Consider the following 27,818-nt stretch of genomic DNA (forward strand, 5'->3'; position numbering starts at 1 on the left):
AAGCAGGCAGAAAGGCTGTAGAACAGTGGTTGCTTTGCCTCCTCGGGGGCTGGGGGCGGCAGGACGGGGCCTGGAGGGGCTTTAGTGGGAGACGCAGCAGAGATGTATCAGTGCCGCGCCCAGAGCGCGGAGGTCTCGGACACCCTGCCGGAAACATGGGGTTCCTCCTGCAGGCTAGGGGCCTCGGCTGAAGCCTCTGAACAGACAGACAGGTCACACCTGGGTGGCAGAGTGGGTGTGCCAGCAGCAGGGTGGAGGCCCGTAGGCTGTGAGGCCAGGAGGCTGTGTCTGGGGCGGGGGAGGTGGTGAAGTCTGGAGCCTTCGAGGCCCAGAGGTGGGCAGGCTTCAGGGACAGGGACGGGGCCTACGCTAGCTGGCCCTGCAGGGGCTGGGGGACAGCACAGGGGTGCTACCTGCCCAGGCTTCGGGCGGGGAGGGTCCCAGTCTCCTCCAGGAGCGGGCCTGGGTTCAGTCCACGGCCCACCGTGGAAAAAGCCGGGGGCTGGAATAGGGGCCCCTGCATCTATGCTGGCCCTGCCCCTCTCAGCCTGTGACCTGGTAGGTGACACAGGATCTGTGGCCTCAACGTCCATCTGCAGTGGAGGATGAGACAACCCAGCTGGCGGGGTTACCGTGGGGACCGTGGGCCAGGCTGGCCGGGGCGAGCCCTCAGTAAGGGGTACCTCTCACCCCTAGGAGGAGATGGGCACCCCCCCCAAACCTTACAGCGAATCTCCGCAACACTTTCTCCTGCATTAAATGCATCCCTTCGTGTACTGTGAGCTCCGTCCTTGGAGAAGCGGGAGGATGGCGAGTGGAGCGCCGTCCTGGGGGGATGCCGCTCCTCTGGGAGCGAAGCCTTAGACTTGGCAGAGCCCAACTGACCCCGCGTCACCTCCCCTCTGGGCTCTTTGGGCTTTGTTTACAAAGTCAAGAACGTAGCCACCCCCACCCACCCCCCCCAACTGGAGCTAGTCATTCTTGCCTCACAGGGCTGTTTGGAAGAATACACGAAAAGGCACTTCCAAAGCTCCCACGTCCACCAACCTGGTCCTGATCTCAGGCTCCTCCTCCTGGGGCTTTTCATTATCAGTGTGAGTTCTAATGTCCTGAGCGGTACTTGTTCTTTCCAAGGATTCTTCTAAGAAAAGGCTGCTGGCCAGGAAAGTGCCTCGGGAGGATATAAAGCTGGACATCAAGCCCAGTCCACCCAGCTCTGCCCTGCGTGCCCTCAGTCCACCTGTCTGCACAGTGGGGATGGTGGCAGGGCCGCCTTGCAGGGCAGCTGCATTTATCCGGGTCAGGAAAGGCAGATGCAGACCCGGCTCTGTGAGCGTTCAGGGGCCAGACCACGATGCCTCTGCCAGAAGTAACCTGTCACCGCCCGTCTCCCGGAGTTTGTGTGCTCCTGTTAGAGAAATCGGGAGTAGCGGGATGAGGGTGTCTCCAGTTTGCTGAGCTTTGGGGCCTGACCTTTCCACATTTGGATGTGGGAGTTTTCTGGACATGGAGGTCAAAGCCAGAGTCTGGGGGAGTGCAGGCCCTGTCTGGGGAACGGCAATATACTGGTGTCTTAGGGCTGCTTTCACCAATTGCCACAAACTGGGTGGCTTAAAACAGAAGTTGATTTTCTCACAGTTCTGGAGGCTGGAAGTCTGAAATCAAGGTGTCAGCAGGTCACGGATCGCTCCTCGTCTCTTCCAGCCTCTGCTGGCAGCTGCCTCCGCATTGCTGTCTTCCCTCTGTGCCTGGATCTCTGTGTCTTCAGGTGGCCTTCTCATAAGGGCAGCAGTCACTGGCTGCAGGGCCCACCCTACTCCGGTATGATCTTATCTCAGCTTGAGCACGGCTGCAAAGACCTGCACCCAAATGAGTTCACAGGCACCAGGGGTTAGGACTCCAGCGTGTCTTTTGGGGGCCACAACAACAGGTGAGCAGTCTGGGTACCCCAGGACTCAGCCCAGCAGGCAGATTGCTTCTCCTGTCTTCAGGTTGATCGTGCGGAGCTGGACGGGGCAGGTGGGGTCCTTTTCCGAACAGGAGGCACCTGGGTGGTGGTGGCCCCCCTGCGCCAGTGTTGCCTCTTCTTGTGACATCGCTGAAAGGAAGGAAGCAGTGGCTGCTGCTTTTTCGGGGCCTGCTCCGCGCTGGGTCCCGGGCAGACACGCGCATCCTCATTAGTGTAGGAGGGCACTGAGCAAACGTCCAGACGCCCAAGCCAGCTGGTTTGAATTCCTGGCCAGGCCGTGTGACCTTGGACCCATCGCTTTTTCCAGGGGCGCCCCTGGCTCACCTGTAAACTGGGTTGATGGGAGCAGCTCCCTCCCCGTGGAACTGCTATGGCAATTGAAGAGTGGGTGCCGCGACACAGCCAGGTCACAGTAAGGACTCCACAAGCATCGGCTGTGACCTCTGCCCTCGTTGGATCTTCACCCTCACGCTGGGAGGGACATTCTGCAGAGGAGTCCAAGGCTCAGGGGGCTAAGGAGCTTGCAGGGGAGGTGGCCGGGCAGGGAGCAGACCCGGTTCGGGGGGCCGTGGAGCCTGGAATCTCTGCTGTGCCGTGCTTCTGCTCTACTCCCCTCACTGTGCCACGGGGCACCTATTTATAGACCAGAATCAGGGTTACACAACACCCGCCCGGGAGGGGCCTTGAGGACTGATTGTTTGAGACCTCGTTTACAGATGGGAAACTGAGGCTTGGAAAGAGTCTCCTGTGGATGCCCTTGTGGGATCTAAGAAAAGGGACCTCTGCTGATCCGAGCCCCCTCACCAACCCCAGGAGTGGGATCCAGAGTGAAAGGAACGGGGAGTGTTCTGAGAGCAGAGGACGGAGACCACTAGTGTGGGGAAGGGGCTCCAGGAGGGGTCCTGGTGGGCGTGGGGTGGGAGTGGGGACTCAGCTGGTAGAAGACTTGAGGGGACCATGAACGTGTCAGGAGATGTCGGATGACAGAGCTAGGATGGGACGGCGAGCTTACCCTGTGATGGCAGAGACCCTGTCTTTCTTGTCCCCTGCTATATTCCCGACACCAAGAACAGTGCCAGGCATGTAGTAGGTGCTCAGCGTTTATTAAAGCACTGGGGAGGTGGGCTTCGTCCCCCCAGCATCAGTGTCCCCGCTCCCGCTCTTTCTGGCTGACAGCTTGAGCAGGTAGCTTAACCCCACTCAGCTTCACTATCCCCATCTGTGAAATCGGGGTAATAACGGTTGGTACTGGCTCTGAAGCCACTGGAAGGGACTTTTCCTCTGGAGCAACGTGAGGGCAGGACCCACCCACCTTTGGTGTTGGTGCCCCCAACCCAGGCTTGGCATGGGGAGCATCTGTAAGTCCCCCCATTCATGAAATGCCACACATGTTGCTTCTGGTGGGCCGACGCCCATCCAGCCTTGGCTGAGGACCGGCCGTCCAGCCTTGGCACAGAACCGGCGCGTTGCAAAGCGTTCGGAGATGACCAGGCTGGAGTCACCGTGGGTGACGTGGGCTTAGCCCTGACTCAGGAATCTCTTCCTGCAGTGCGACCGTCACAGCCGGCAGTAAGCAAGCCCTTGGCGTGCACCCCATGACGATGTGAATGGTCTCGTCCCACCTCAGCCCATCGTGGGGCAGGTGTGTCCCCATCCCCAGCCATCCCAGAGAAGGGAGGGATGGGCCGAGCACTCCCCCCACGGCTCCCCGCGCCCGGCACATTGCCAAGCCCCTCCCTGGGTGTCCAGGCCCCGGGGGTCCCCAACCAGCAGGAGGGACTTTCCCGGTCAGCTGTGGGGAGCACCAGCCTTCGCCACCAGGGGGCGGAAGTGCCCCTCAGAGTGGGCAGGCCTGGGGCGGGCAGGGAGCAGCCGGCTGGAGTCGGCGCCAGAGAGAGGGACGAGAGGGTGACAGAGCTGGCAGAGCTGGCGGCTGTCTCTTCCCTGCTCGTGTCCTCACTCCGGTGGCCTAGAGGTCTGAAGGCCTGGGTTCCAGAGCTGCAGAGACTTAACTGCAGTCCTGTCCCCAGGCGTCAGGCTGTCCATCCGTGACGTGAGGGGCTGAGCCAGGCTCGGGGGTTTGCAGACCCCAGGGAATCACGCCAGAGTCCCTGAGATGCTCCTGAGAAATCCCAGGTCCCACTCCCAACGAGCCTGACCGGGGTTTTGAACCGGCCCCAGGGGACTTCCTGATGCGAAGTCCCAGTGCCTTGAGCCCATCCTAAAGGTCACTGCCAGTCCTAGCGCGGTGCCCATGAAGACAAAACCTCTGGCCAGCTCCTCAGCACAGTCATACCTCAGGGACCAAAGACACCTAGGTCACCATCTCCTGCCACATCTACGGGGGGCAAGTGGCCTCTGAAAGGCTTTATGGGGTCTCATTTCCCCTGTCCCTCAACCCTCAACCCCATGCATCTCACAGATGGGCAAACCGAGGCCCTAGAGGTCATTTGACTTGGCAGGGCCAGTGGACCCCAGTTCTGGCCCCCCGACCGAGGGCTCCCTCTCCGAACAGAAGGAAGAGCCCTGCGGGGGGCAGTCCCCCTTAGTGACCAGGGTCCTGTACCAGCTCCTGACACCCCACTGGTCAGAGAGGGGTTGGAATGAAGTTTGGATCCTGAAGGAGAAGACATGGTTGATGCCGTCAGGCCTGGCGCGGTTCTTGGAGCAGGCAAGCTTTGGGGGTGCGTGATGGGTACCCCCGTCGCCCATTCCCTTGAATGGAGGGCATTTCCCTTCCCTGAGTGCCAGACACACATGGGCCCAGCCCAGCGGCCCCCCTCCCCCCATACGGTTGCTCAATCCCCAACCCCTTATCTGGCCTGGAAGGCTCTGTAAGTGAGTGGAGGGCCCGGGCCTGCCTGCGGGGCAGCAGCTCAGCCAGAGCTGTCACGTGGGGCCTCAGGCCCCGGAGGCCCGGTCATCTGATGCTTCCCAGGAAGCCAGAAATCAGGGTTTCTATGTCAGTCTCTCCATTGTAAAACCTTGGCTGCACGCAGTTGGGGTTTTTTGTTTTCTTTCCCCACACTGCCGGCTGTGCGGAACACGTTTAAGGGCTGGACTTGGCCATCGGCCACCCAGTTGCCCCCTGCTTTGGGGGGGTGGGAGGGTTTGTCTCCTCCTGGCCTCGGCCTCAGATTCTGGCCCTGGGGGCTGGCTGTTCCCCTGGCTGTCCAGGCCCCCTCCCCGCCCCGTGCCCCTCCCTGCCTGTCACCAGCCCAAACACAGGGCAGCGGCACCTTTGCCTGGGTCTCCACTCCACCCCCAGTACTGGGCTGTTGGGTGTAGACGGATCTTACAGAAGTCTGTGGCTGGCTTCAGGGGGCAGCTAAAGCTAATTCCTTAACGCTGACTGTGCGTGGCTTTTAAACCCCTCAGCCATCCCCACCTCCGGCATTTCTCACTGGCCTCTTCTCCCAGCCCCTCCTCTTCTTTCCTTCTCCTGCCCTCCCACCGTGGGCTGCCCTTACCACGCACCTCCATTTTTCCCTCGATTCCCCATCCAGAGCAGTCCAGCCTCCCTCCACACTCAGCTGGCCGCTCTGGCCAGCCAGGCCCTGCCAGTGGCTGAGTGTTTCGCACCCGAGGGTGCCAAGCAAACGAAGCCAGCCCCTCCCCCGAGAGTCTGCCTCCAGCTCGGGAAGCCATCCTTCATCCCGTCCACCCCGGGGGTCTGAGCCAATCCCGGGGGTTCTCTGCTGCATTTACACCAGCAGCAGTTACAGTGGTTCTATCTCTGTCCAGTGTGGCACCTTTTACAAAGCATTGAATCCCTTCCTGCCGGTGAGACAGATGCTTATCCATCCATTTAACCAAATATTTACTGCGTGTCTACTGCATGCTGGGCTCAGGAATGTAGTGGCGAACCAGTTAGTACAGTCCCAGCCCTCCTGGCTTATGGCATCGGATGGAAAACTCACCAGACGACCAGAGGGCAACCCCTGAGCCTAACCCAGGGCGAAGGCAGTCAGAAGGGGGAGCCAGGAGAGGCAGGGAAGGCCCTCCAAGCTCTGGCTCTGGCCTCCAGGCTCTGGACTTGATCCTCGGGGCCGTGGGAACACGCAGGAGCTCTAAGCGCAGGGGCGCGTGTGTGTGCCAAAGATCACTCCAGCCACCACCCAGAGGATGGGCTTGCCCCGTGACCTGTGTGGCCCCAGGGAGAGCGGTCAGGGAGTGTCTGTTGTCCTGGCCTGGGAAGGTGACAGTGGAGGTGGAAGGAGTAGACAGGGTTCACAGAAGTTTCTAAAAGGGTGAGAAACCACCAGGGGCTTCACTGGGAGTTCAGTCCTTCCTGGTCTGTCACTCACACTGGGTCACGCAGGTCTCGGCCTTGGGGATTATGGGCTCTGGGGGAGTCAAAGGTCTCTGTTCCCTCGATTTGGAGCTCAGGGTCAGGGGGTTTGCCGGGCATGACTCTGCCCCCCTAGGATGAGGGTAATGTCTGGCACGCAGTAGGTGCTTGGAAAATGCTGGTTGATTTTCACTGGACGTCTCCTCACCAGGGTCTCATACACCTTATATGCAGTTCTCCTGGTTCCTGGAGCCACAAAAGAGGCTCATTGGCCGCTCGGCCTGGCCTTGGCAACCCACCCTGCCTGGGGCATTCAGCAGAAAGAGCCCCGGCCTGGGCGGCTGAGCCAGGCCCCCTCCACCACCTCCTCCACCTCGAGGAACAGATCCTTGTCTCTGAGTGGGGACGATAATGTCGACCTATGCTGTGTCAGACTGAATTAGCAAGCCCCACAAGGCCCGGGGGGCAGGTGCTTTGATTCTGCCCTTGGGGGGGAGCATCTCATGCACACATCCTGGCATAGAGGACCCAAGGACCCAGTGGCCTCTGGGCCTCAGTTCCCTCTTCTGTACAGCATGGGTGGGGGGCCTCTGAGCACACTTCCCATGCTGAGGTTCTAGGATTGGCCCCTCCTTTCCCCCTCTGATTCACGCGGGAAGCATTTATAGGAAGACATGAGGCCGGTGCTCTGGTGACACAGGCATTGCTTCAGGAAAGAAATGAAGGAAGTGGAGGAGGGCGGCAACACTGTCTTGCCCTGTCTGATGGAGGGGGCAGGGGGCAGGAGAGCCCCATGGGGATTCCGGAAGCTGGAGGGGTGTCCTGCCCTGTGCTCAGGAGGCCTGAGTCAGGCCCAGCCTTGCCATTTGTTGATTGCATGATGTTGGGCAAGTTCTTTCACCCTCTGAGCTTCAGTTTCCTGAACTGGAAAATGGGCTGAAGACCTCCACCCAGTCTTCATGATAACCACGGAGGAGTCTGTGTCCACGTGGCGGAGTCCTGAGGGATCCGTGTGGGCACAGCCTGTGTGGGGGGGGGGGATGGCGAGAAGGGGGAAGATAACCACGGGGTCTGGGAGGGGGCACGAAGCTGAGCACCGTGTGGGTGTGGCCGCAGGAGCCGGCGCTGGGTGGGTGCTTGGGGTTGGATTGTGCGGTCGTCCCGTGCTGGTTTCCTGTGGGCACTGGTGGCCCTTGGAAGGACAGAGGGGGCCAGAGTGCGACCCCAGGAGGGCGGACTCAGGTTGCCTGGGGAGGGGGGGGCTAGTGGGATGCGGCGGCGGAGGCCGCGGCCCCGCCCCCAGCTCGTGGCCCCGCCCCCAGCTCGTGGCCCCGCCCAGCTTGGTCCCGCCTCTGCGCACGCCCTCTTTCTTTAGGCCCCGCCTAGGCCCCGCCCCTCTCCTGCTCCGCCCCCGGGACCGCCCATGCTCCGCCTCCGGCCCTGAACCCCGCCCCCGGGCCTCTTTAGCGCCGAGTCCGCGCTACCGGCAGCGCTCTGGGAGCTCCACGCTGCGGCCGCTCCGAGCAATGATTAACCTGGCGGGGCGGCCGGCGCGGGGCCCGGGGCGGAGGCGTGGGGCCGGGGCGGGACCCTGGAGGGCCGCTCGGCTTCCTGCTTTTGCCCAAGTCTCCTCGTAGAGGGCGCCGCAACGGCCGGGGCCCGCGGCGCGGCGCGGCGTGGCGCAGGGCGAGGTGCCGGGCGCGCGTGGGCGCGGAGCCTGTCGCCGGGGTCACCATGAGGACTCTCCGCAGGTTGAAGTTCATGAGTTCGCCCAGCCTCAGTGACCTGGGCAAGAGAGAGCCGGCCGCCGCCGCGGACGAGCGGGGCACGCAGCAGCGCCGGGCCTGCGCCAACGCCACCTGGAACAGGTAAGGCCGCGCCCTCCCGGCCGGCCCGCGGGCCGCTGGCCCCGGGTCCCAGAGCCAGGGGAGGGGGAGTCCTGGAGCAGGTCCGCGGGAGAGGGCCGGCCCCCAGCGAGGAACTGTGATGGGGGCAGCACGGCACTTTACAGTTTGTAGAGAACTTGCTCCGCCGGAGTTGTGCGGACGGGGAGGGAAGTTTAGTGCAACGTGTTTCTAGAACGGAGGGACGAGACCGCGGACCCGGGGCTGATCCCAACGCGCCCAGCTGGTGGGTGGTGGGGTGGGCCTGGATCCCGCGAGCCCGCCTCCCCCGCCCTCCCCCCGGGGTCTTCCCACGTCTTCGTTCCAGTGCTCATGGCAACCTGGGAGGTAAATAGAGCAGGAAGTATTTATCCCATCTCGCAGATGAGCCTCGCGGGCGCAGTCGGTGGGTTGCCGCTGCGCTTCCTGTTCTGCGTTTAGGTCCCTTTGGTCGGCGGTGGGCGGGTGGCTTTCCCTTGAGCGGCCCCCTGCCCTCCCAGCTGTCAGCAGGGGTGCAGCAGCTGCCCGGCATTCTTTAGACGACCCTCCCCCCGCGGGCCTTTCCCAGACAAGCAGGGGCGTGGGAAGTCCCACCACCCCCTCCCACTTTGTTTGAAGAGCAAGGCTGGGATCCGGAAAAGAGACGATTTATTTAGTGGGATTTCCCCACCGTGTTTGCTCATGAGCCCTTTTCAAAAATAGATATTTCCACCAAAGGGAAAATGGGAGGGCAGGAGAAGAGAGTGGGGCAGGCTATCCAGGGGGCTGTGGATGCTGCCGCCATCACCACACACACCTGGCAGTGAAACCCTGCCAGATGCTTCACCGTCTGCGGTCTTGGCCACCAGAAAGCCAACTGTCAATGTGGACACTCATTTATTCTGTTCATCAGTCGTTTCATGAGCGTCATGGTGGGCACAGGGCTGCCAGCCTGAGACCCTCCTCTGTGCACTAGGCAGGACGCGGTCGTCCAGTCACGTGCTTGCCTTCTATCCCCTACCAAGTTGCGAATTGCTTGAGTGCTGGGACGAGCCTGCCTCAGTTTCCCTATCGGTCAGCGGGCATGCAACATTCCTTCTTACAGGACTGGTGTGGGGGACAGAGAAGGAAGGACTCTCGTTGGGTAATCTCATCAGCCCAATGACTGCACACTGTCTTAGGAGGCGTTTCCTCCTCTTGCGGAGAGAGGAGCAGTCTCCCTCCTCGTTTCCCTGCCGTGGTTTAGCGCAAGGAGCCAAACAGACTTAGTTCAAATCCCAGCTCTGCCTCTTCCCTGCTGCGTGGCCTTGAGCAAGCTGTTCAGCCTCCCTGGTCCTTAATTTCCTTTTCCATAAAATGGGCCATTGTAGGGATTAAATGTGAAGATCTGTATTAAAGTCTTCAGCACGTGCCTGGCACGTAGTAGGGCCTCCGTAACTCATATTTCAAGCTCAAACTCATGCTGGGGACAAACTCATGTCAGGGAGGGCCTGTAGGGACAGGGTTTGGGGGGGCCCCTCAGGCGTCTGCTGGTTCCTGAGCTTTCACCAACAGCAGCTTTCTCCTGCTATGGTCGGCCCTGCTGGGGGGTCTCCAGGCAGAGGTGGGGAACCCTGGGGTAGGCTCGGAGTCTTCTGGAGCTCAGAGAGGTACCTGTAGGGAGAGGCCACCTGGGTCCCCCCCCCCCCCACCGCCACTGCTTCTCACTTAAAGGAACTTTCAAACTTCAGTGCCATTCTGTGCCTTGGCTGGGCAGACCGCAGGGGAGCGGCCCAGCCCACAGCCGGCATCTCTAAGGCTCCGAGCCGCCCAGCCCTTGGACCCACGTCAGCTCCGCCTGCCATGCCGCACTCCTGTGTGCCAGGCCCCTTCATGGCCCTTGGTGAAGTTTGTAGCCCAGGGAGGGAGTTATGACTACCACCCCCCATATAGAGGTGCAGAGGGGGACGCAGAGAGGACCAGGAAGCCTGCCCGTGTGGACGCCGCAGAGCGGAGCCACTGCTCTCCTGGGCAGAGGGGGCCCTGAGCCAGGGAGGGGCAGTGCCTTTCCCGCCAGCGTTCCGCAGGTACGGTGGGGAAGTCGGGGCCTCTTCTGGTCGCTGCCCAGCCCCGATCCTTGCAGTGGTCCCCGCCAGGGCCCCCCAGGACACAGCCTCGGGGGGCGGGGCAGTGCAGGTCCTGCCTTGCTAAGTTGTAGACTCCTTATTTTTAGTCCAAGATGAACCCCCTTTTTTCATGTGACCATGTTAGTTTCCCAGGGCAACCGTAGCAAATTGCCACAAACTTGGTGGCTTAAAACAACAGACATTCATTCTCTCACAGTTCTGGAGGCCAGAAGTCCAAAATCAAGGTGTCGCCAGGGCCTCGCTCCCTCTGGGGGCTCCAGGGAAGGCTTCTTCCTGCCTCTTCCAGCTCCGGTGGCCCCTTGGCCTGCGGCTGCATCACTCCGCTCTCTGCTTCTGTCTTCATCGGGCCACCTTCTCTGTGTCCAAACCTCCCTCTCCTTTCTCTTAGAAAGTCATTGGGCCACCTAATGTAGGGCCCACCCTAAATCCAGGATGATTTCGTCTCAAGATTCTTAACTAATTACATCTGCAAAGACCCTGTTTCCACATAAGCTCTGGGGTAGCAGGTGGACATGAATTTCTAGGGGACACTGTTCAACCCACTACAGTGGACCCTGGGCCCATCCCCTAAATTCCTTGTGCCTCTGTTTCCTCATCTGGACATGGGGCAAAATACATAGCTTGCTCCTGTGATAGTGGAATCCGTGCACTCACCTAGCCATTCATTCATTCGTTCATTCATTCACTCCGGCACTGGTCCTAGCAGGTGGAGTTCAGCGCTGGGAAGAGGATAAACCGGGGGAGCGCGGGTGCCGACCACACACAGCGGGGGCCCAGGCTCCCTTCTCCTGCGGGTGCGCAGGGCAGGTTTGAGTGCTGGGTGCCAGGCTGCCGGCCGGCTGGGCCACGCTCACAAACCGGAAACTAGAACAGAACCATCAGAAGCTGTTTCCTAAGCCCCTGCTGCTGCTTTACGGGGCGGGTTTGTCCCCTGTGCCCGGCCCAGTGCCGGCACTGCAGAGAGGAGGGCGCAGGGGTGACTTAGAAGGCTCACCTGTCACTCCCACCTGGAGCCCCTGATCCCCTCCCTCCCGAAGGGCCCGGGCATGGCATGCTGTGTCCCTGTCTGTCCCTGTGTTGGCCCCAGTTAGCTCCTCGCCGGGTGTGCACCCCACGCAAGGCCTCCAGCTGCACGAAGGTCATGTTCTTGAGCTGAGGGGCCAGCTGGGGGGCGGGCAGGAGTGCCCTGTACCTGCGTTTGGGCCAGAGGGTGTAGATCATTATGGAGCCCTACTCCTTGCCAGGCCTGGATCTGCCCGAATGCCTGAGGCTTGGCGAGCCTGGCGCCCACCCGCCTTCTGGCTGTGAGAGCAGAGGCCCCGTGCAGGTGGAGCGCGCGCCCTCTTGTTCCCACGGGACCACCTCCGAGGCTGGGCTGATGGTCCTTACCATCCGGATAGAGAAACTGAGGCCAGAGAAGGAGAGGGACTTGACCAAGAGCCCCTGCTCACGTTGAGTCTGAACCCTGGCCTGACTTGAAGCCGCTGCCCAGGGACACGTGTGAGCTGGTGTCTGCTGGGGCCGGGCGAGGCGGGGGGTGGTGGTGAGAGCCCGAGGTGCAGCCCTCCCTCCTCGTCTGCCCGTCCCTGGTCCTGGACGGGGCCACTGCTGGCCTAAGCCCCACAGGGCGTCCTGCACCTAGATCTCCTCCGGGGCCGTGATTGCTCTATCCCCCGGACGCGGTGCCCACTGACCCCGACCCGTGCCAGGCCCTGTCCCAACCCCAGGCGTGGAAGAGCTGCTTTCACCCCTGCACCGGCCTTCAAGGTGGGACTTGCTACCCCCATCTTGCAGATAAAGATCCTGAGGTTCAGAGGTACGGGGACTGCCCAGGTCTAAGTCCAGAGCCTCTGCCGCCACCTCATGGGATCTCAGGGGCCGGGGGAGGTTGGCTGAAGCCCTCAGGGTGACCAGTTGGTTGGGAGTTGGGGGTGGAGGCCAGTGGGGGGCCAGTGCTTGGCTTCCCGGCCAACCCTCACCAACAACTTGCTCTGAGTCGGGCCTGGGTCCTGAGCCCCCTGCCCCTCTGAGGCGGTCTGGGTGTGACCAGCAGAGTCACGGCCCTCAAAGATGTCTGGGAATCTGTGAATACGTTCCCTTACACGGCAAGAGGGACTTTTCAGATGTGATTAAGGAAATGATCTTCGGATGGGGAGGTGGTCCAGGTGGGCCCAGTGTCACCACAAGGGTGCTAATGGGATGGAGGCCCAGGGGTCAGAGTTCAAGAAGGAGACATGAGGATGGGAACAGAGAGGTTGAAGACACTGCACTGCTGGCTGTAAGGATGGAGGGAGGAGTCCTGACCAAGCTGGAAAAGACCAGGAAACGGACTCTCCCCTGGAGCCTTGAAGGAGCCGCACCTTGATTCTAGCCCTGTGACACTGACAGAGCTTCCGGCTTCAGAGCTGTAAAAAACCAACTTTTGGCTGCTTTGCAGCCGCTGTGTGTGGTCTTTGGTTACAGCAGCCAGCGGACACTCGTATGCTGGGCTTCCCTCCCTCCCCGCCCTGCGCCCTGGGCCCTGGGCCCTCACTTCTCCCGCCCAGCAGTCGGGGCTCAGGGCCATCCGCGCTCCACCTCCCGACCCCCAGCCCAGCGTCCAGAACCTGGCCTCCAGCTGGACGGGGGGGACCGTGCAGCCAGGCAGCCATGGGGGCGGCGTGGGCACCCCGCTGTCCCCCTGCAGCCTGTCGGGACGGGGGGCTCAGCGCAGTCAGGCGTCTGCCTCCCTGGGCAGGTGGGGCTCTGGAGGAAAGCTCCGAGTTCTTGCCTGGAGCCCAGTGGGGAGCAGGGGTGGGAATGGGGCTCCTCCTGGTCAGCCAGGAACCCGGGTGGGAATTGGGGGGTGTGTGAGCCAGGGCCAGGGGACCGAAAGTAGGGTGAGCGTGATGCCGGTTTGCTGAGGAGCAGGGGAACGGGCCCGCAGGCCTGAGAGTGGTACCCTCAGGTACCCGCATCTGCCAGAGGGTCACCTTGAGGCCCGGCAGGGGGTCGGATTGGGTTCCAAGTCGCCTGCCTCCCCTGTGCCTTCACCTGGGCGTGAAGAGGAGGCCCGTGGATGCTTCCCCCGGGGCGACCAGAGCAGAGCGAAGCAGGGCTTCATGTCTCAGGGCTGGCCGTGGCCCCCTGGGATAATGATGAGGGTGTGGGAGGCCCCGGGCCCGAGTTGCACTTCTGTCTGGGGGGATAAGTCACATGAGGGTCTCTCCTCTGCCCACCCCACCTCCTCTCTCTCCGGCAGGTCACAGCAGGGCTTTGTTATTGACCCAAGGGTTGATCACCCTTGGATGGACAGGGCAGAGCGGGGACTAGAGCCTGGGCTGTCTGGGGTGGGAGCCCAGGTGGGCACTGTGGGGACCCGGTGGAGCCCAGCACCTCTGCCCACCCTCGTCCACCCCCGCCCACAGGCCAGGTCCTGAGAAAGAGCCAGGCCTCAACCCCAGGGGGAGGGGCTCGAGGAAGTGCCAGCTCCTCTCGGGGTCCGGGTCGGCCTTCTGGGGACACCAAGTAGTTAAGAGGGTGAGGAGGGGCACCTGGCGGAAGCCTGCCCTCCTCTCTGATTTCTGAGGCTCCAGAGGCAGCTCCAGAGCAGGGTAGGGCCTGAGAAAGGGCAGAGCTCCACCTCTAGGCCTCTCTGCCTCTCCGGGGGTTCCTGGAGGTGTGTTGTCTGACCCCCAGAGGCCAGGCTTTGGGGTCCCCCACGCACTCACTCTCTGCCGGACCTTCCTGTGTGGGCAGATGGGCAACACTGAGACTGGTGACGGTGGGCCAGGGATCCGCCCCGCTGGGGTCCCACCTGCTCGCAGCGCCACACCGGCCCCAGCCGAGCCAGGGCGGCCACAGGCGGGTCCCCCCCAGGGGCCTCACAATCAGCCCTTCCTCCCCAAGCCTGACCACGGGGTCCCCGGCCAGCCCTGGTGGCAGCAGGCCTCGGCACCGTCCTGGGTGCCCTGGATCCCCACTAAGGGTCCTGGGCATCTCCCCTCACCCCATGCTCAGGTGACAGATGCTGAGACTTGTCGCTGCCCTCCTGTTTCCCTACATGGGGCGGAGGGACAGGCCCGGAGAGAGGAGGTGATGGGTCAGCTGCCGCTCGGGCCTCACCCAGAAGGGCCCCGGGCCGCCTGCCGTTTCCAGGGGGCCCACTGCCAGTGCCCCCAGCTGGGCCTCGGTGTGGGAGGCCCCGGGCCGGAGTTTCACTTCTGTTTGGGGGGATAAGTCACATGAGGGCCTCTCCTCTCCCCACCCCTCCTCCTCTCTGTCGGGCGGCTCACAGCAGGGCTTTGTTATTGACCCAACTTGGACTTTGGAAAGAAGGTGGAACCTCGGCTGCAGAGAAACGGGAAGGAGCGGGGCCTTGCCTGTCCACCAACCCCAGGTTGGGCAGCTGTGTGGGGCGGGAGGACTGTGGGCCCCGGGCTCCCTTCTGGCCCTGCCAGGCATCAAGCTGTGTGACTCTGGGCCGTCCCCTGGCTTCTCTGAGCCTCAGTGTTTCCTTCTGCTGCCTGGGCTGTCACAGTCCCCACATCATGGTGTGGTTAGAAGGAGATGGAGAAAGCCCGGGGCAAATGGTTGAGCTGTGCTGTCTGCTTCCGGGGGCACATATCCTGCCCCCCGCCCCCCGCAGTCACTGCTGATGATACCACGGCACACGTAACCCCACAGGGGCTGTGATTACAAGTCCCATTGTACGGAGGGGGAAGCTGAGGCACTCACGGTCCGGTCTCCAGAGGCGGGCAGCAGGGAAGCCCGGAGCTGGGATTCAACCCCAGGCCCGCACCTGAACGAGCCTCGGGGCTGGAGGTGGGAAGGGCAGGATCAGGGTCCACCGGGGTGGAGGCTGGGCTGGATGGGGGTGTGGATGGGAGAGCTCAAGGGTAACCCTAGGGCTGGCCGGGGCGCTGCTCAGATACACTAGGGTGGTGCAAGACCCGGGCTGGGGGGAGCGGGGCCTAAGTGGTAAACCAAATAGACCTCCCCTCTCCCAAAAGAAACCGGGATCAAGTGCTCTCTGCACACAGGTGCGAGGGGGCAGGGACCTGACCTCACGGTGAGCCTCTGGCAGAGGGAACAGCAAGGACGAAGGCCCTGAGGCAGGAGGGGGCCAGTGCTGCTCAGACCCAGGGGCGGGGGCGGTTCAGGTGACACAGATGGCGATGGACCCCTGAGGGCCTCGGGGAAAGACTCGTCCAAAGAGCCCGTCTTCCCATCCAAAACTGTGGGTTAAGGTGCCTCTGGGCGGGGGACCAGAGTGGGCTGCGCTCCCTCCGGAAGCTTTACTGGAGGAGGAGGGAGGAGGGACTTGGAAAGGCTGGTGAGAAGAGCAGGGCCAGGCCTGGCAGGCTGATGAGGGTCCCCCACGCTGTCCCCTCGGCCTGATGGAGGCCTGGTCCCCAGGGAGGACTTGGCAAGGCCCCTCTGAGCCTCAGGAGGGGCCGGGCCCACGGGGCCATGCTCAGGATGCCCCATTTGCCCGCTCCCAGGCTCCGGCGGGTTTGGGAGGGTCTGACCTCTGCCCCCAGCAGCCCCCAGGCTGGGCGCGAGTCCCCATCTGTTAGGATTTCAGGGTGGCAGCCATTAGACTTCCCGTCAGACTTTTTTCCTTTTTTCAGTCTGTAAATGGGGAACAGCCTTACTGTGACTGTTCCGCTGAGCCCACCAGGCACTTCTGACAGAGCTGAGCTCAGTCCCGGCCGCGACCACACACCAAGGCTCGGCGCTGGCCGGGCTTTCATCCTGATGGCAACCTGGGGGCGGGCACATTCGTGGCCTGCATTTCACAGGCAGGAAACAGAAGTTCGAGGGCGTGTGTGCCTGGACATGCAAATAACCAACATTTCAACACCAGGTGCCTGGGTAGTCAGGCATCGTCGGGTCAGGTGACAAGGCCTCTGGCCTGGCCGGGTCGGGACCAGCTGTGGACCCCTGGAGCATGTCCCTGCACTGCTCAGAGCTGCCTTCACCCACCTGGGATGCGGGGCCCTGACCCTGCCCTGCCCCCTCCAGGGTGCGGAGCTGGAAGCCCTGCCCACACCTGGCTCAGTGGGGAGAGGGGGCAGCTGTTGGGTGAGCTCTGTGGCCTCCCAGAACTTGGTCCCTCTGAGCCTCAGTTTCCTCATCTGCAAAGTGGGTGGCCAGTCCACGTTGCTGGGAAGGGTGGAGCTGGTGAGAGCAGACAGGGGCAGCAGGAGCTTGGCGGCCCCCGCCTGCTCCATGACGTGAACGGCAGCGCGTGTCCGGCTGTCCCTGTACACCAGGAATCACACAGCTCGTCTGCGGTGGTGGGTTCAGAGCAGCAACCCAGTCCTGAGCGGAGGGCGGTGGAGCCGCCCAGACCTGGTTCTCACCCTTGGGAGCTCATGGCTGGTGGTGAGGGCTAACATGAAAGTAAATCGGCAGAGTGCCGGGACCTGAGTCTGCACGGGGAAGGGAGGCGGTCAGGAGGGCTTCTGGAGGCAGTGGCCTCTGAGCCAGAGCTCCACTATGAACAGCTGCTTGCCTAGTAGATAGCATAAGGGCCCCCCAGGTGGGAAGGGCAGTGGGTACAAAGACCCTGAGGTGTGGCTCCCCTGGCAGCTCCAGTACTCTGTGAGCAGTGGGTGCCCAAGAATGCGGGGAGGGACCATTCCAGACGAGCCTTGAATGCCACACTCAGGCCTTGGGCTGTGTCTGCAGGGCCCAGGGCAGGGGGCAGTGAGTGCAGTGAGGAGGTACCTATGCGATCAGAGGTCAGGCGAGCACAGGTCAGGAGGAGAGAGAAGGGTGCAGCAGAGATCTAGGGGGTAGAGACTGGTGGGGCTTCAGGATCTATTGGATCTGGAGGGCCAGGGAGAGTCAGGATGAATTTCACCAGGTAACTACCAGGCTGCTCCTTTGAGCCAGGTGAGAGCACACAGCCGTAAAGGGCACAGGGCCCTGTGCACCGAGGTTTATAGATAGCGGTGGCAACCAGTCAATCAAACAAATCACGGATAAACATGTAGGTGCACACTGGCAAGTGTTGTAAACGCTGTGACCGCCTGTGACCTGAAGGAAGGATCCACGTAGACGGGAGTGGGGGGTGAGGGTGGGGACCAAGCAGAAGAAAGGACATGTGCAAAGGCCCTGTGGTGAGGGCAGCTTCCCCAGTGGGGCCAGGTGCAGATAACACAGGTACCCAGTTCAGTGAGGCAGGCGCCAGCTCACGGGCACCTGGAAGCACAGGGTGAGAAAGCCAGTTGGACCTGGTTATGTTTGGGGGTGCGAGAGACCATCAGAGGGTGTCCCCTAGTTTCTGGCCTGGGGGCAGAGGGTTCAAGAACATGGGAAAGGAGGCAGAGTGTGTGGAAGGTAAGCCAGGACAGCCTGGAGAGGTCACCAGCCCGGTGACAGGCCTGGGGCTCCAGGGAGGCTGGGGCTGGGAGCACAGGATCTGGCGCTCAAGATGGGAATTGAGGCTCTGGGGCGGATGGGGTCCGATGGGGTGGCCAGTCCCTGTGCTCCAGGCCTGCCTTCGAAGCAAAAGGACTGGCGCCCTGCTTCTGACCGGGCCCCTTCTGTTCCTCGAGGAGAGCAGGAGGGGCTCCATGAGAGAGGGAAGGAGGGGAGGGGTCTTGGGGCCTCTGGGGCAACGCTCCTCTTCCCTCCCCCACGCAGCATCCACAACGGGGTGATCGCCGTCTTCCAGCGCAAGGGGCTGCCCGACCAGGAGCTTTTCAGCCTCAACGAGGGCGTCCGGTGAGTGGTCGTTTGTCCCATCCGGGCCTGGGTCTGTAAGTGGTGGGAGGGCTGTGCCAGGTGGGAGGCCCGCCGCGCCCCGCCCCCGCCCTCCCCCCACTGCCCACCCCCACCCCCGCGCTGGTCCACTGGCCTCAGATTCCGCCTTTAGAGCCCAGGTGGGCGGTGACCACCACATGGACCTTGACCCCAGGCCCTGTCCCGTGGCCTTCACCCCCACCCTCCTGAAGACTCCTTTTCACGGGAAACAGGGAGGGACTGGGACGGGAAACAGGGAGGGACTGGGACGGTGGCTCAAGATAACGCCCATGTGCCCGGCTGGTGTTAAGCATCACAAAGCGTATTTATTCTGTTAAAGAGGAAGGACTGGGACTTCCCTGGTGGGGCAGTGGTTAAGAATCCGCCTGCCAACGCAGGGGACACGGGTTCGAGCCCTGGCCCGGGAAGATCCCACATGCCGCGGAGCAACTAAGCCCGTGTGCCACAACTACTGAGCCTGCGCTCTAGAGCCTGCGAGCCACAACTGCTGAGCCCAAGTGCCACAACTACTGAAGCCCACGTGCCTAGAGCCCGTGCTCCTCAACAAGAGAAGCCACCGCAATGAGAAGCCCGTGCTCCGCAACGAAGAGTAGCCCCTGCTCCCCACAACTAGAGAAAGCCGTGCGCAGCAACGAAGACCCAACGCAGCCAAAAATAAATAAATAAAGTTAAAAAAAAAAAAAAAAGAGGAAGGACCCACCTGCCTAGTGATGGGAGTGTTGTTCCCAGAAAAGCAATCACAGCCCCGCCGAGTACCCCTCATTTCCTGTGAATAGCTGAGAACTGAGCGCTCGTGAAGGAGCCCAGGATGGACCAGCTTCGAGGGAATCTGCGAAGCCGAGGCATTAGTCCTGCATTTTAGTGGAGGAGGCTGAAGCTGAGAGAGGTCGGGAGACTTGCCCGGGGTCACAGCCGCCGCAAGGAGGCACTTCCTGCCTGTGTGCCCGTTCCCTCACGCCCTGGCCTGTGCCACCCCGTCTCTACAGCAAAAGAATATCTGGGAAAAATAGGCAGCAAACCTCCTCATCAGCTTGGGGCAGGAGTAGAAGGGTAATTGGGGCAGGGTCCCCCCACTCCAACCCTAAATGGCTAAAATGGCCCTTACAGACAGATAACCTGAGGCCCAGGGAGGGAAAGGGGCTGCCTGAGGTCACAGCAGGGCCTTGTTGCCTCTCCCACGCTTGATGTGTGTGACTGTTCCAGGGGGTCCTGCTTTCTTCGGGCTCATGTGGCCACTCGGGTGGGACCCCAGGAGCCCCATTTTCCTAATATGCCTGTGCATCCCTCGGCTTTGCCCAGCCTTGGGAATGGCCAGGGACGGTGCAGAGTAACAGGACTCTGATGTCTGGCCGTCGTTCTTGTTTTCTGTCATTTTATATACGTGTGTGTGTGTGTGTGTGTGTAGTTCCGTGTATTCACAAAGTTGTGCAACTGTCTTTAATTCCAGGGCTTTTTCATCACCCCAAAAGGAAACCCCATATTTATAGACAGGTAGTCCCCATTCCCCTCTCCCCCCCAGCCCCAGGCCAACACCAAATAGATATATAGATGTTTTGTTTTTTTAAGATACAGTTTATCCTTTTACAATGTACAGTTCATGGTTTTTAGTACATTCACAAGCTTGTATAACTATCACTATTTAATCCCAGAACATTTTCATCACCCGCCCCAAAAAAACCCTGTACCCCTTACGGTCACTCCCTGTTACCCGCACCACCCCCCCACCCCAGCAGCCTCTGGCCGATACCAATCAACTTTGTCTCCGTGGATTTGCCTGTTCTGGACATTTCATATAAATGGAGTCGTACTACATACGTGTGGCCTTTTGCATCTGGCTTCTTTCACTCAGCGTAATGGTCCTCCATACTCGGGGGTCATCCAGGCTGGGGCAGGTATCAGCGCTTCATTTCTTTTTATGGCCAGATAATATCCCATTGTGTGAAAAACACCACTGTGTTTATCCAGTCATCTGTTGATGGACATTCGGGTGTTTCTGCCTTTTGGCTGTTGTGAGCAGTGCCGCTGGGAGCCTCTGTGTAGGAGGCCTTGTGTGGAGCTGCGTTTTCACTGCTCTCGGGTCTGCACCTGGGGGCAGAATTACTGGGTCATATATCGGCTCTACCTTTAATCTTCTGAGGAACCGCCCAGCTGTTGTGCCCAGAGACTGCACCATTTTACATTCCCACTAGCCGTGTATGAGGGTTCAGTTTCCCCACCTTCTCACCAACACTTGTTACTGCCCGGTTTTTTTTTTTTTTTTCTGCCTGGGGTTTTGATTCTCACAGCACTAGTGGAGGTGAAGTGCCATCTCAGGGTTTGGGTTTGTGTTCCCCTGGTTACTGGTTACTAATGATGGTGCATCTTCCCACGCGCTTATTGGCCATTTGTGTATCTTTGGAGAAATATCTAGTCACGTCCTCACATCACTGGGCTAAGGGGGTTGGTCTCCCGCTGCAGGAGGCCCCCAGCCCGGCCCCCAGCCCTTGCTGGCACCGTGGGGTCTCTGACTCCTGCCCTCCCTCTGCTCTGCACTCCCGCCCACAGGCAGCTGCTGAAGACGGAGCTGGGGTCCTTCTTCACGGAGTACCTGCAGGTGGGTGCTGTTTGCTCTCCTGAGGGGTTGCTTCCTGAGCTGGCCGGGGGGGAGGGGCCTCCGGCTCCCGGTGGGTACGTGGAGCTCCGGGTTCAAGGTCTCCGCCTGGCCACGACTCAGTTTCCCCCGTCCAGCCAGTGTGGCTTGTTGGGTAGGTAATACGATGGGACGCAGGTGAGGACTGACCGCTCTGCCTGGCACGTGGCGCGGCTCGAGGTCAGTTTTGTGGTGAGTTGTCCGCCTCCTCCTGGAGCATGAGTGTGGGTCCCCAGAGCCCACGGGCGGGTCATCTACAAACCCCAGGGCCCTGAGCCGCGTGGCGATGACGTTAGCGTGGCACCAGTGTCGCCGAGGCTGAGCTGTCCCAGGCGCTGCGGCCACAGGCCTGCACAGTGGATGAGCACATGGCACCCTGGGGCTCGGGACGGGGAGAGGACCCCCGAGGTCGCACAGGCAGGAAGGCCGAGGTGCTGCAGGCGGGGGCATCCTCACGCAGGCTCGGAGCGGGGCACCCAGCCTCCTGCGAGAGGGTGAGGTGAGGACCAGCCTGCGGCCCCTCCCATCCTGTGGGTTTAGGGTTGGTTTTTTTCTAATTTAACAGCTTTATTGAGGTGTAATTCACCTACCATACTGCACACCCACTGAAAGTGTGCAGTTCAGTGGTATTTAGTGTATTCACAGAGTTGGGCAACCCGTCACCGCTAATTCCAGGGCTTTTTCATCACCCCAAAAGGAAACCGCATGTTTATAGATAGGTAGTCCCCATTCCCCTCTCCCCCAGCCCTAGGTCACCACTAGTCTAGTTTCTGTCTCTCTGGATTTACCTGTGTGGACATTTCACGTCAGTGGGATCTCACAGCGCGTCGCCTTTGGCGTCTGGCTTCTCTCACTGAGCACAGAGTTTTCGAGGTTCATCCATGTTGTGCCTGTATCAGAACCTATCCCTTTTTACGGCCAAATAATATTCCACTGTGTGGCGAGACCACATCTTGCTTATCCATCTGTCCGTCTGTGGTCCCCGGGTTGTTTCCACTCTCTGGCTGCTATGACTGCTGCTGAGACCACGTGGTGTCACTCAGCCGCGCCCAGGGTGAGAGTGCAGGGGGGCTGCCGTTTGAGCCTCATGGCAGTGGGTGATGGCAGCGCTCGAGCCAGGCCTTTGGTCCCGGGGCCCCTCTTGCCTGAAAGTCCCTCCTTCCTTGTGGGATGCGGGGGCAGCTGCCTGCCCGCCCGCTCAGCCTGGAGCAGGAGGCCCAGGCCTGGCCTGTCTCTTGGGGGCGGTGAGGGTGGGGTCCCTGCACCACCTCCTAGCTGGGACAGCCTGGTTGGGTCAGTTGCCCGCGTGCGCCCGGGGAGCTGAGGTTCCAGCTCTGTGACAACTGGACTGGGACGTCGGTGAGTCCTTCCCCCTCTGGGCCTCGGCTGCCTGTTGGTGGAGCCTTGGGGGCCCTGGGTACCCCCGGGGCGGTGACAGCATCTCCACGTGTGCCTTGCAGAACCAGCTGCTGACAAAAGGCATGGTGATCCTGCGAGACAAGATCCGCTTCTACGAAGGTGAGTCTGGTGGCCCACTGCCGGGACCGGCTGCCAGGCCACGCTGCTTGCGGGTGTGGCCGCTGGGAACCGTGGCCTCACCTGGGCTCCACCTGGGGCTCTGGGTGGGTGGTGTGGCCTTTCTGGTCAAGAGAGCCCAGAGGGGCAGAAGCAATGCCTCGAGGGCAGCAGGGCTGAGATCTGACCCCGGGAGGGGACCCTGCTGGGAAGACCATCTGCCCCCCTTCTTGCTGGGGCCCAGGAGGGCTGAGGGATGTCTGGGAGAAGCTCCCTGCTTCACCTCACTGCCCACGAAGCCTTCTGGCCCCCGTGAACCCTGTCCCAGCAGCCTGGGAGAGCCCCCATCAGGATCTTTGAGGACCAGAGGGGAACTGGTCTAGACCCGGGGGAAGAGGTAGAGCTGGAAGCTGCCGCCTGGAGGACCAGCTGATGTGGGCTCCCTGCCAGGGTTTGGGGCCCAGGCTTGGTGCGGGGCCTTCTGGGCAAGTGTTCTCTTTTAATGCTCATACCCACCCTGTGAGGCCTTTGGGTCACTGTACCCATTTCACAGCTGGGGGACAACGCAGCGATGGCCCTCAACTTGTCCGTAGCCACAGTGCGTGTAAGGGGTGGAGGTGGGATTCCAACACAGGGCATCCCGACTCCAGAGCGCACCCCCTTCGCCCTTCCAGGGTCAGGCCCACGAGTCACAGCTGGCCTCGCTGCCCAGCTCGGGCCTCAGCAAGGAGAGGGCGGGTCCTGGCTGGCCGCTGTCTCCTCCTGCCAGGCCCAGAGCCCTGGCAGGGTGTGCCCGGTCCCGACCCTTGGGCTCCCTGTGTCCACGGGCTGGGGGTGACAAGTACTGTGTGTACACCTCCTGGCAGGAGTGAGTTGGTGTAGAGAGAAATCAAATTATGGGGGGAACCCAGCTCAAACCAACACATCTTGCTACGGGCCCGCTGTGTGTCAGGCCCCGTGCATCCCACGACCCTCCCTCTGTGTGCCAGGCACCAGCCCCCGCACGTCCTCACCCTGTGCTGGGCTTTCCCGAGAGTTTCCATTGCCTGACTCCTAGATCACCCAACAACCCTGTGAACAAGGTTCCATTGTTGTAGCCACTGAACACTTGGGGAAACCGAGGCACAGAGGGGCTGAGTCACTCGCCCGAGCCGCACAGCCCTACCTGGCAGCCCAGCTCCCGGGCCTGCACTCCTCTCTGCTGCTCCAGGTTCCTCCTCAAGTTCTCAATGACCCCGGAAAGCACGGGTCTTAGCCCATTTCACAGAGGCAGAGACTGACGCCTGGGCTGCTCAGCATAACTCAGAGCCACGTGTCCTGTGTTCCTCCTGCACCGCCTCTGCGTGTGTCGGGTGGAAGCAGCCAAGGCAGGAGCCTGAGAAGGGCTGTGAGAACCACAGGCGTGGGGGCAGGAGGCACAGGCCGTTGGGGGTCTGAGCGGGCTTCCTGGAGGGGGCAGCACCAAGCCAGCAGGAGGATTTGCTGGCGGAGATGCCCTCGCACGCCCCTCTCCTGACTCAGCACATTCCGGCAGTGCCTGCCCTCCCACCAGCTCCGGCCCAGGGGAGCTGGGACCTTTGGAGAAGAGGCGCTTTGTGTGGCTTGGTGGAGTCCTGCCCGCAGTGGCCGTGTCCGCCAGGCCACCCAGGAGGGAGCACCGACCCCATCCAACCGCCCCTGGCCTCAGGGACAGGCACAGAGCCCCAGGCTGGGGGCCAGAGGGCCCGGCCTCCAGTTCCCATCCGGCCACAGACTGTCATTTCCTTCTGTCCCCACTTTAGCACAGGGGATTAGACAAGCTCCACCCATGTGCTCACTACAGGTCAGGCCCCAGGTAGCCTTTGGGGACCTGGAGATGGACCTAGGCCGTGCCTGGCGGGGGCTCACAGCCCAGCTGGGGACACAGACATGGACCAGACAGTGAAAGTCCACTGTGATGAATGTCAAAGTGAAGGGAAGCCCTGGGGAAGGAAGGGCTAGTTCCACCTTGTCAGTCAGGGAGGGCTGCGTGGAAGCGGTGGCCTTTGAGTCAGGCCTCGAAACATCTCTTCGGGAGGACATCTGCCCCCCTTCAGCCAATGCAGTGGGGACAGTGGCTGACATCACACCCCGAGGGGCTGCCTTGGGAGCCTCCCCCTTCTGCCTTCTACCGGGTCCCAGGGAGAGCTCTTCCTTAAGGCTGCTCCCTGCGGCCAGCCATGTCCTCAGCCTGTGTCTCTGCTGGAGGTGGTGGGTAGCCCCACGAGGGGCAGCCCAGGACCTTGCCACCTGCCCCCCTCCAGCCTCCAGCAAGGCCTTGAACCCGAGCACAGTGATTCCTGGAAGTGGGAGGCCTGGAGGGGCCTGGAGGTGGAGGCCTCCCTCCCTGGGGCCACATTCAAGGTGGTGGTTCGGTGGGCTCGGCTGCAGTGGGGTTAGCTTCTCAGCAGCCAGACGCTCTGGGACTCTGAGGGGGAGCCCGGGGTTTCTGCAGGCTCCGGGCTCTGGGCTCTGCCTGTCCTGCAGGAATCCCAGCCTGTTAAGGTCAGGCCACCAAACTGCACTGCGACCGCCCTCACACGCTCGCCTCCGAGCCTGGCCACCCTCCTCCAAGCCCCTGCTGTGGCCTTTCCAACTGCCCTGTGGTCACCACTGAGATCTGAGCTGAGATCAGCCTGGTGCATTCCTGTCTCCAGGGCCTGCACAGTCGGACTGAAGAAAGGAAGACAGACAGGCTGACCCACACCCCATCCTGGGAGAACCAGCTCAAGGGCACGGCCGCTGGGTGGCGTGGGTCCTGCTGAGCGTCAGCGCGGCCTCAGACCATGCGGGCCCGCTAGTCAGCGCCAGGCTAACAGCTGAGCACTTGCTACGGGGCAGCTTTTGGCCTTTGAGTGTGGACACGTTGATCACGCCCATTTTACAGAGGACCACACTGAGGCTCGGGCTGAGGGAATCCCTGGGGCCCCAGGGCGGGGCTTCGACGCCGTGTGCTTGACTCACCCCTGCCGACCCTGGCGCCCCCAGACCGCAGTTCCCTGGCAGCAGAGAGCCCGGCCAGGGGACGGAGCCGAGCTTCCTGGCCCCTTGGCGTGTGGCTCTGGCGGGGCCTGGACTGTATGACATCCCCTTTCCGCCCCGTGGGCTGGAGAGCAGCCTGCGCTCCGCAGACGCCGCCTGGCCCGCGCCCAGAGCCGCCCCACGGCCGCCCAGGGAACTGAGCCGCCTTTCTTCTTGCCGGTGACGGCGGGGACCTCAAGGGACCTTTGTATGCAGGCAGAGCTCCTCGGGTGGCGGGCACCCACCGTCCTGGGTTCCACAGAGCCCGGTGTGGGGTGTGGGCCCCCGGTCGGACCAGGAGCTGGCCGCCGGGCAGGGTGCTCCAGTGCCAGCAGACGGGCTGCATGGAAAGGTGGACCTGCCCTCTCCACGGTCACCCCCACCAGGCTCCCCTCCCAGAGCCCGGCACCTAGAGACCCGGGGGCTTTATGGGGGGAGGGGGGCGGGGGGCTCAGAGCCCAGGAGAAGTGAGCACAAGAGGCAAAGGCCCTTGACCGACCTCCTGGTTCCCATGGAAACCTTGAGGAGTCGGGCATGGGCGGTGCGCTCTGGGAGGCTGGCCAGCCCGTGACCCTGGCCCCTCCACTCCTGGAGATGCCCACCACCACGGCCGTGTTTCTCCAGCCAGCTGCTAGTCTGGCTTCCAGGTGGGGTCCCGCCAAGGAGCAGAGGCCTCGGCGACATGTCCCGGAGGCCTGCTTATCCTGACCCAGCAGCCTTTCATCCCAGCTCTCCGCTCCTTCCAGGCAGAGGGGCTGAGGGTTCAGCACTTGGCGTTTCCTGGGGGAGCCCAGAGCCGGCTCGGGGGCACCTCAGCTGTCCCCACCCCCAGGGTCTGTCCACCTTGTGACTGGGGCTGCTGCTTCCCCAGAGCCGGCAGAAAGGCCCACAGAGTTTGTCCAAATGCCTGCTTTCCACACGTGTGCTTCCATGGTTCATGTGCCAAGGTGTCCACCAGGCAAAACGGTCCACCTGAATTAGCTTGGATATCACCTCCTCCAGGAAGCTCTCCCTGCGTGACCCCCTCGTACCTGGGACAACAGCTGCTGTTGGATGCGGTTTCCCTGGCTCCCCAGATCCCACCCCAGGCAGCCTGGGTGGTGGGGACCCAGGCCCTTGAGGGAGAGACCCGCACCTCTCCGAGGCCCAGGCACTTCATCTGCCCGGTGGGGGTCACTCCTCCCTCGCCAGGGTGGCTGTTCACTGTCCTACTGCCCTGTCACGTGGTGGGACTGGGGTAGTTTGGGGCTCAGCTGGGTCCTCAGTGCCAGGCCTGGCACAGCGTAGCTGCTGCGTGAATGTCTGTCGGGTGGACAGAGGGACAGACCGACGGGTGGGCAGAAGGAGGGGGAGGGCGGATGAGACAAGGGTGTGAGTGGAGCGCCTGTCGGGCCATGCCTGTAGGGCTCGTGTGCAGAGGAAACGCGCCCACCGGCACCTCTCTGCCCCAGGCCCTGCTTCATCTCCTTTCCTCCTGTCAGCTCTGAGGGGTTCGCCCTGCTACAGCCCCGTTGTATTAGTGGGGCAGCTGAGGCTCAGGGGGGTGAAGCTGGGGGTCCGGGCCCATCGCCCCGGCAGGTGGGGGGGACCTCCAGGGCCCGGCCCTCAGCTCCCGCGTCCTCCTGCTGCCAGGAGAGGTGACTCGCGACCTGGGAAGGCGGGAAGCGTCTGCCGGCGCCCGTTGGGGTAATGGGGACGGTCCCTGTGCCCACAGGACAGAAGCTGCTGGACTCGCTGGCAGAGACCTGGGACTTCTTCTTCAGCGACGTGCTGCCCACGCTGCAGGCCGTCTTCTACCCGGTGCAGGTGAGCGGCTCCTGGGCCGCAGGGAGAGCCCATCCCGGCCTGGAGGTGGGCACACCTCTGCCCTTGTTGCCCCGTGCGGGCCGTCTGCGCCTGCGCTCGCCCCCGACCTCCCAGAGCCTGCTCCCCACCCCCAAGGTGGGCCTAAGGACGGCTCCATGCTCAGAGCCTTGGGAAGCCCTGAGCAGCACACAGTAGGCCGTGCCCAGCGTGCAGTAGGGGCTCTGTGCATGACAGTCACCCTTCCCTTGCTTGAGGGAGCCACGTGGGGCCCTCTCCCCGCAGAGCGAGGGTCATCTGGGGAGGAGGACGGGGCGGAAGGGGGCCTGGGGGTCAGTGGTCCGTCCCTGTATCTGGCCCCAGAACTGGTGGGGGCAGGGGAGGAAGGGTCTCACGTGATAGCAGCGGCCCCCACGTCTGCAGGGCAAGGAGCCGTCGGTGCGCCAGCTGGCTCTGCTGCACTTCCGGAACATCATCACCCTCAGTGTGAAGCTGGAGGACGCGCTGGCCCGGGCCCACGCCCGCGTGCCCCCCGCCGTCGTGCAGATGCTGCTGGTGCTGCAGGTGGGCGGGGCCCGTGGGGGCTGCGCTCAGCCCGGTGCCGGGCACAGGCAGCGTGTCTCAGGCCAGGCTCCCCGGAGACAGAGCCTGAGATGTGGATGTGGGGCCACGTGACTTCTCAACGGTGGGGGAGGGTGGGGGGAGGGACTCTCAGGAGAAACCTGGGAGGGAGAAGGAGGCAGCGGGGGCTGAGGAGGAGCTGGACGAAGGTGTGGGTTCGTTCACAAGAAGGCCGGCCCGGGAGCCCACAGGGAGCCCAGGAGTGTGG

At 62.3% G+C, this 27,818-nt stretch overlaps 1 protein-coding gene across 4 annotated transcripts in view; it reads left to right on the plus strand.

Annotated features, from left to right (window-relative positions):
• The first annotated feature begins 7,733 nt into the window (after nucleotides 1-7,733).
• Nucleotides 7,734-27,818, plus strand: part of PRR5 (proline rich 5) — a 29,662-nt gene continuing 9,577 nt past the window's right edge. For 2 of the 4 annotated variants that reach the window (XM_036866654.1, XM_036866653.1), the window contains exons 1-6: nucleotides 7,735-8,128; nucleotides 17,884-17,964; nucleotides 20,548-20,596; nucleotides 22,093-22,150; nucleotides 26,901-26,992; nucleotides 27,413-27,553. In XM_036866654.1, the coding sequence (XP_036722549.1) occupies nucleotides 7,995-8,128; nucleotides 17,884-17,964; nucleotides 20,548-20,596; nucleotides 22,093-22,150; nucleotides 26,901-26,992; nucleotides 27,413-27,553 (555 nt within the window). In that variant the 5' untranslated portion in view covers nucleotides 7,735-7,994. Of the gene's footprint in view, nucleotides 8,129-17,883; nucleotides 17,965-20,547; nucleotides 20,597-22,092; nucleotides 22,151-26,900; nucleotides 27,038-27,412; nucleotides 27,554-27,818 lie in introns of all 4 variants that reach the window. The other 2 variants (XM_036866656.1, XM_036866657.1) reach the window with 2 other exon arrangements.

This window comes from Balaenoptera musculus, chromosome 10 (assembly GCF_009873245.2).
Source record: "Balaenoptera musculus isolate JJ_BM4_2016_0621 chromosome 10, mBalMus1.pri.v3, whole genome shotgun sequence".
In the NCBI taxonomy this organism is placed as follows: domain Eukaryota; kingdom Metazoa; phylum Chordata; class Mammalia; order Artiodactyla; family Balaenopteridae; genus Balaenoptera; species Balaenoptera musculus.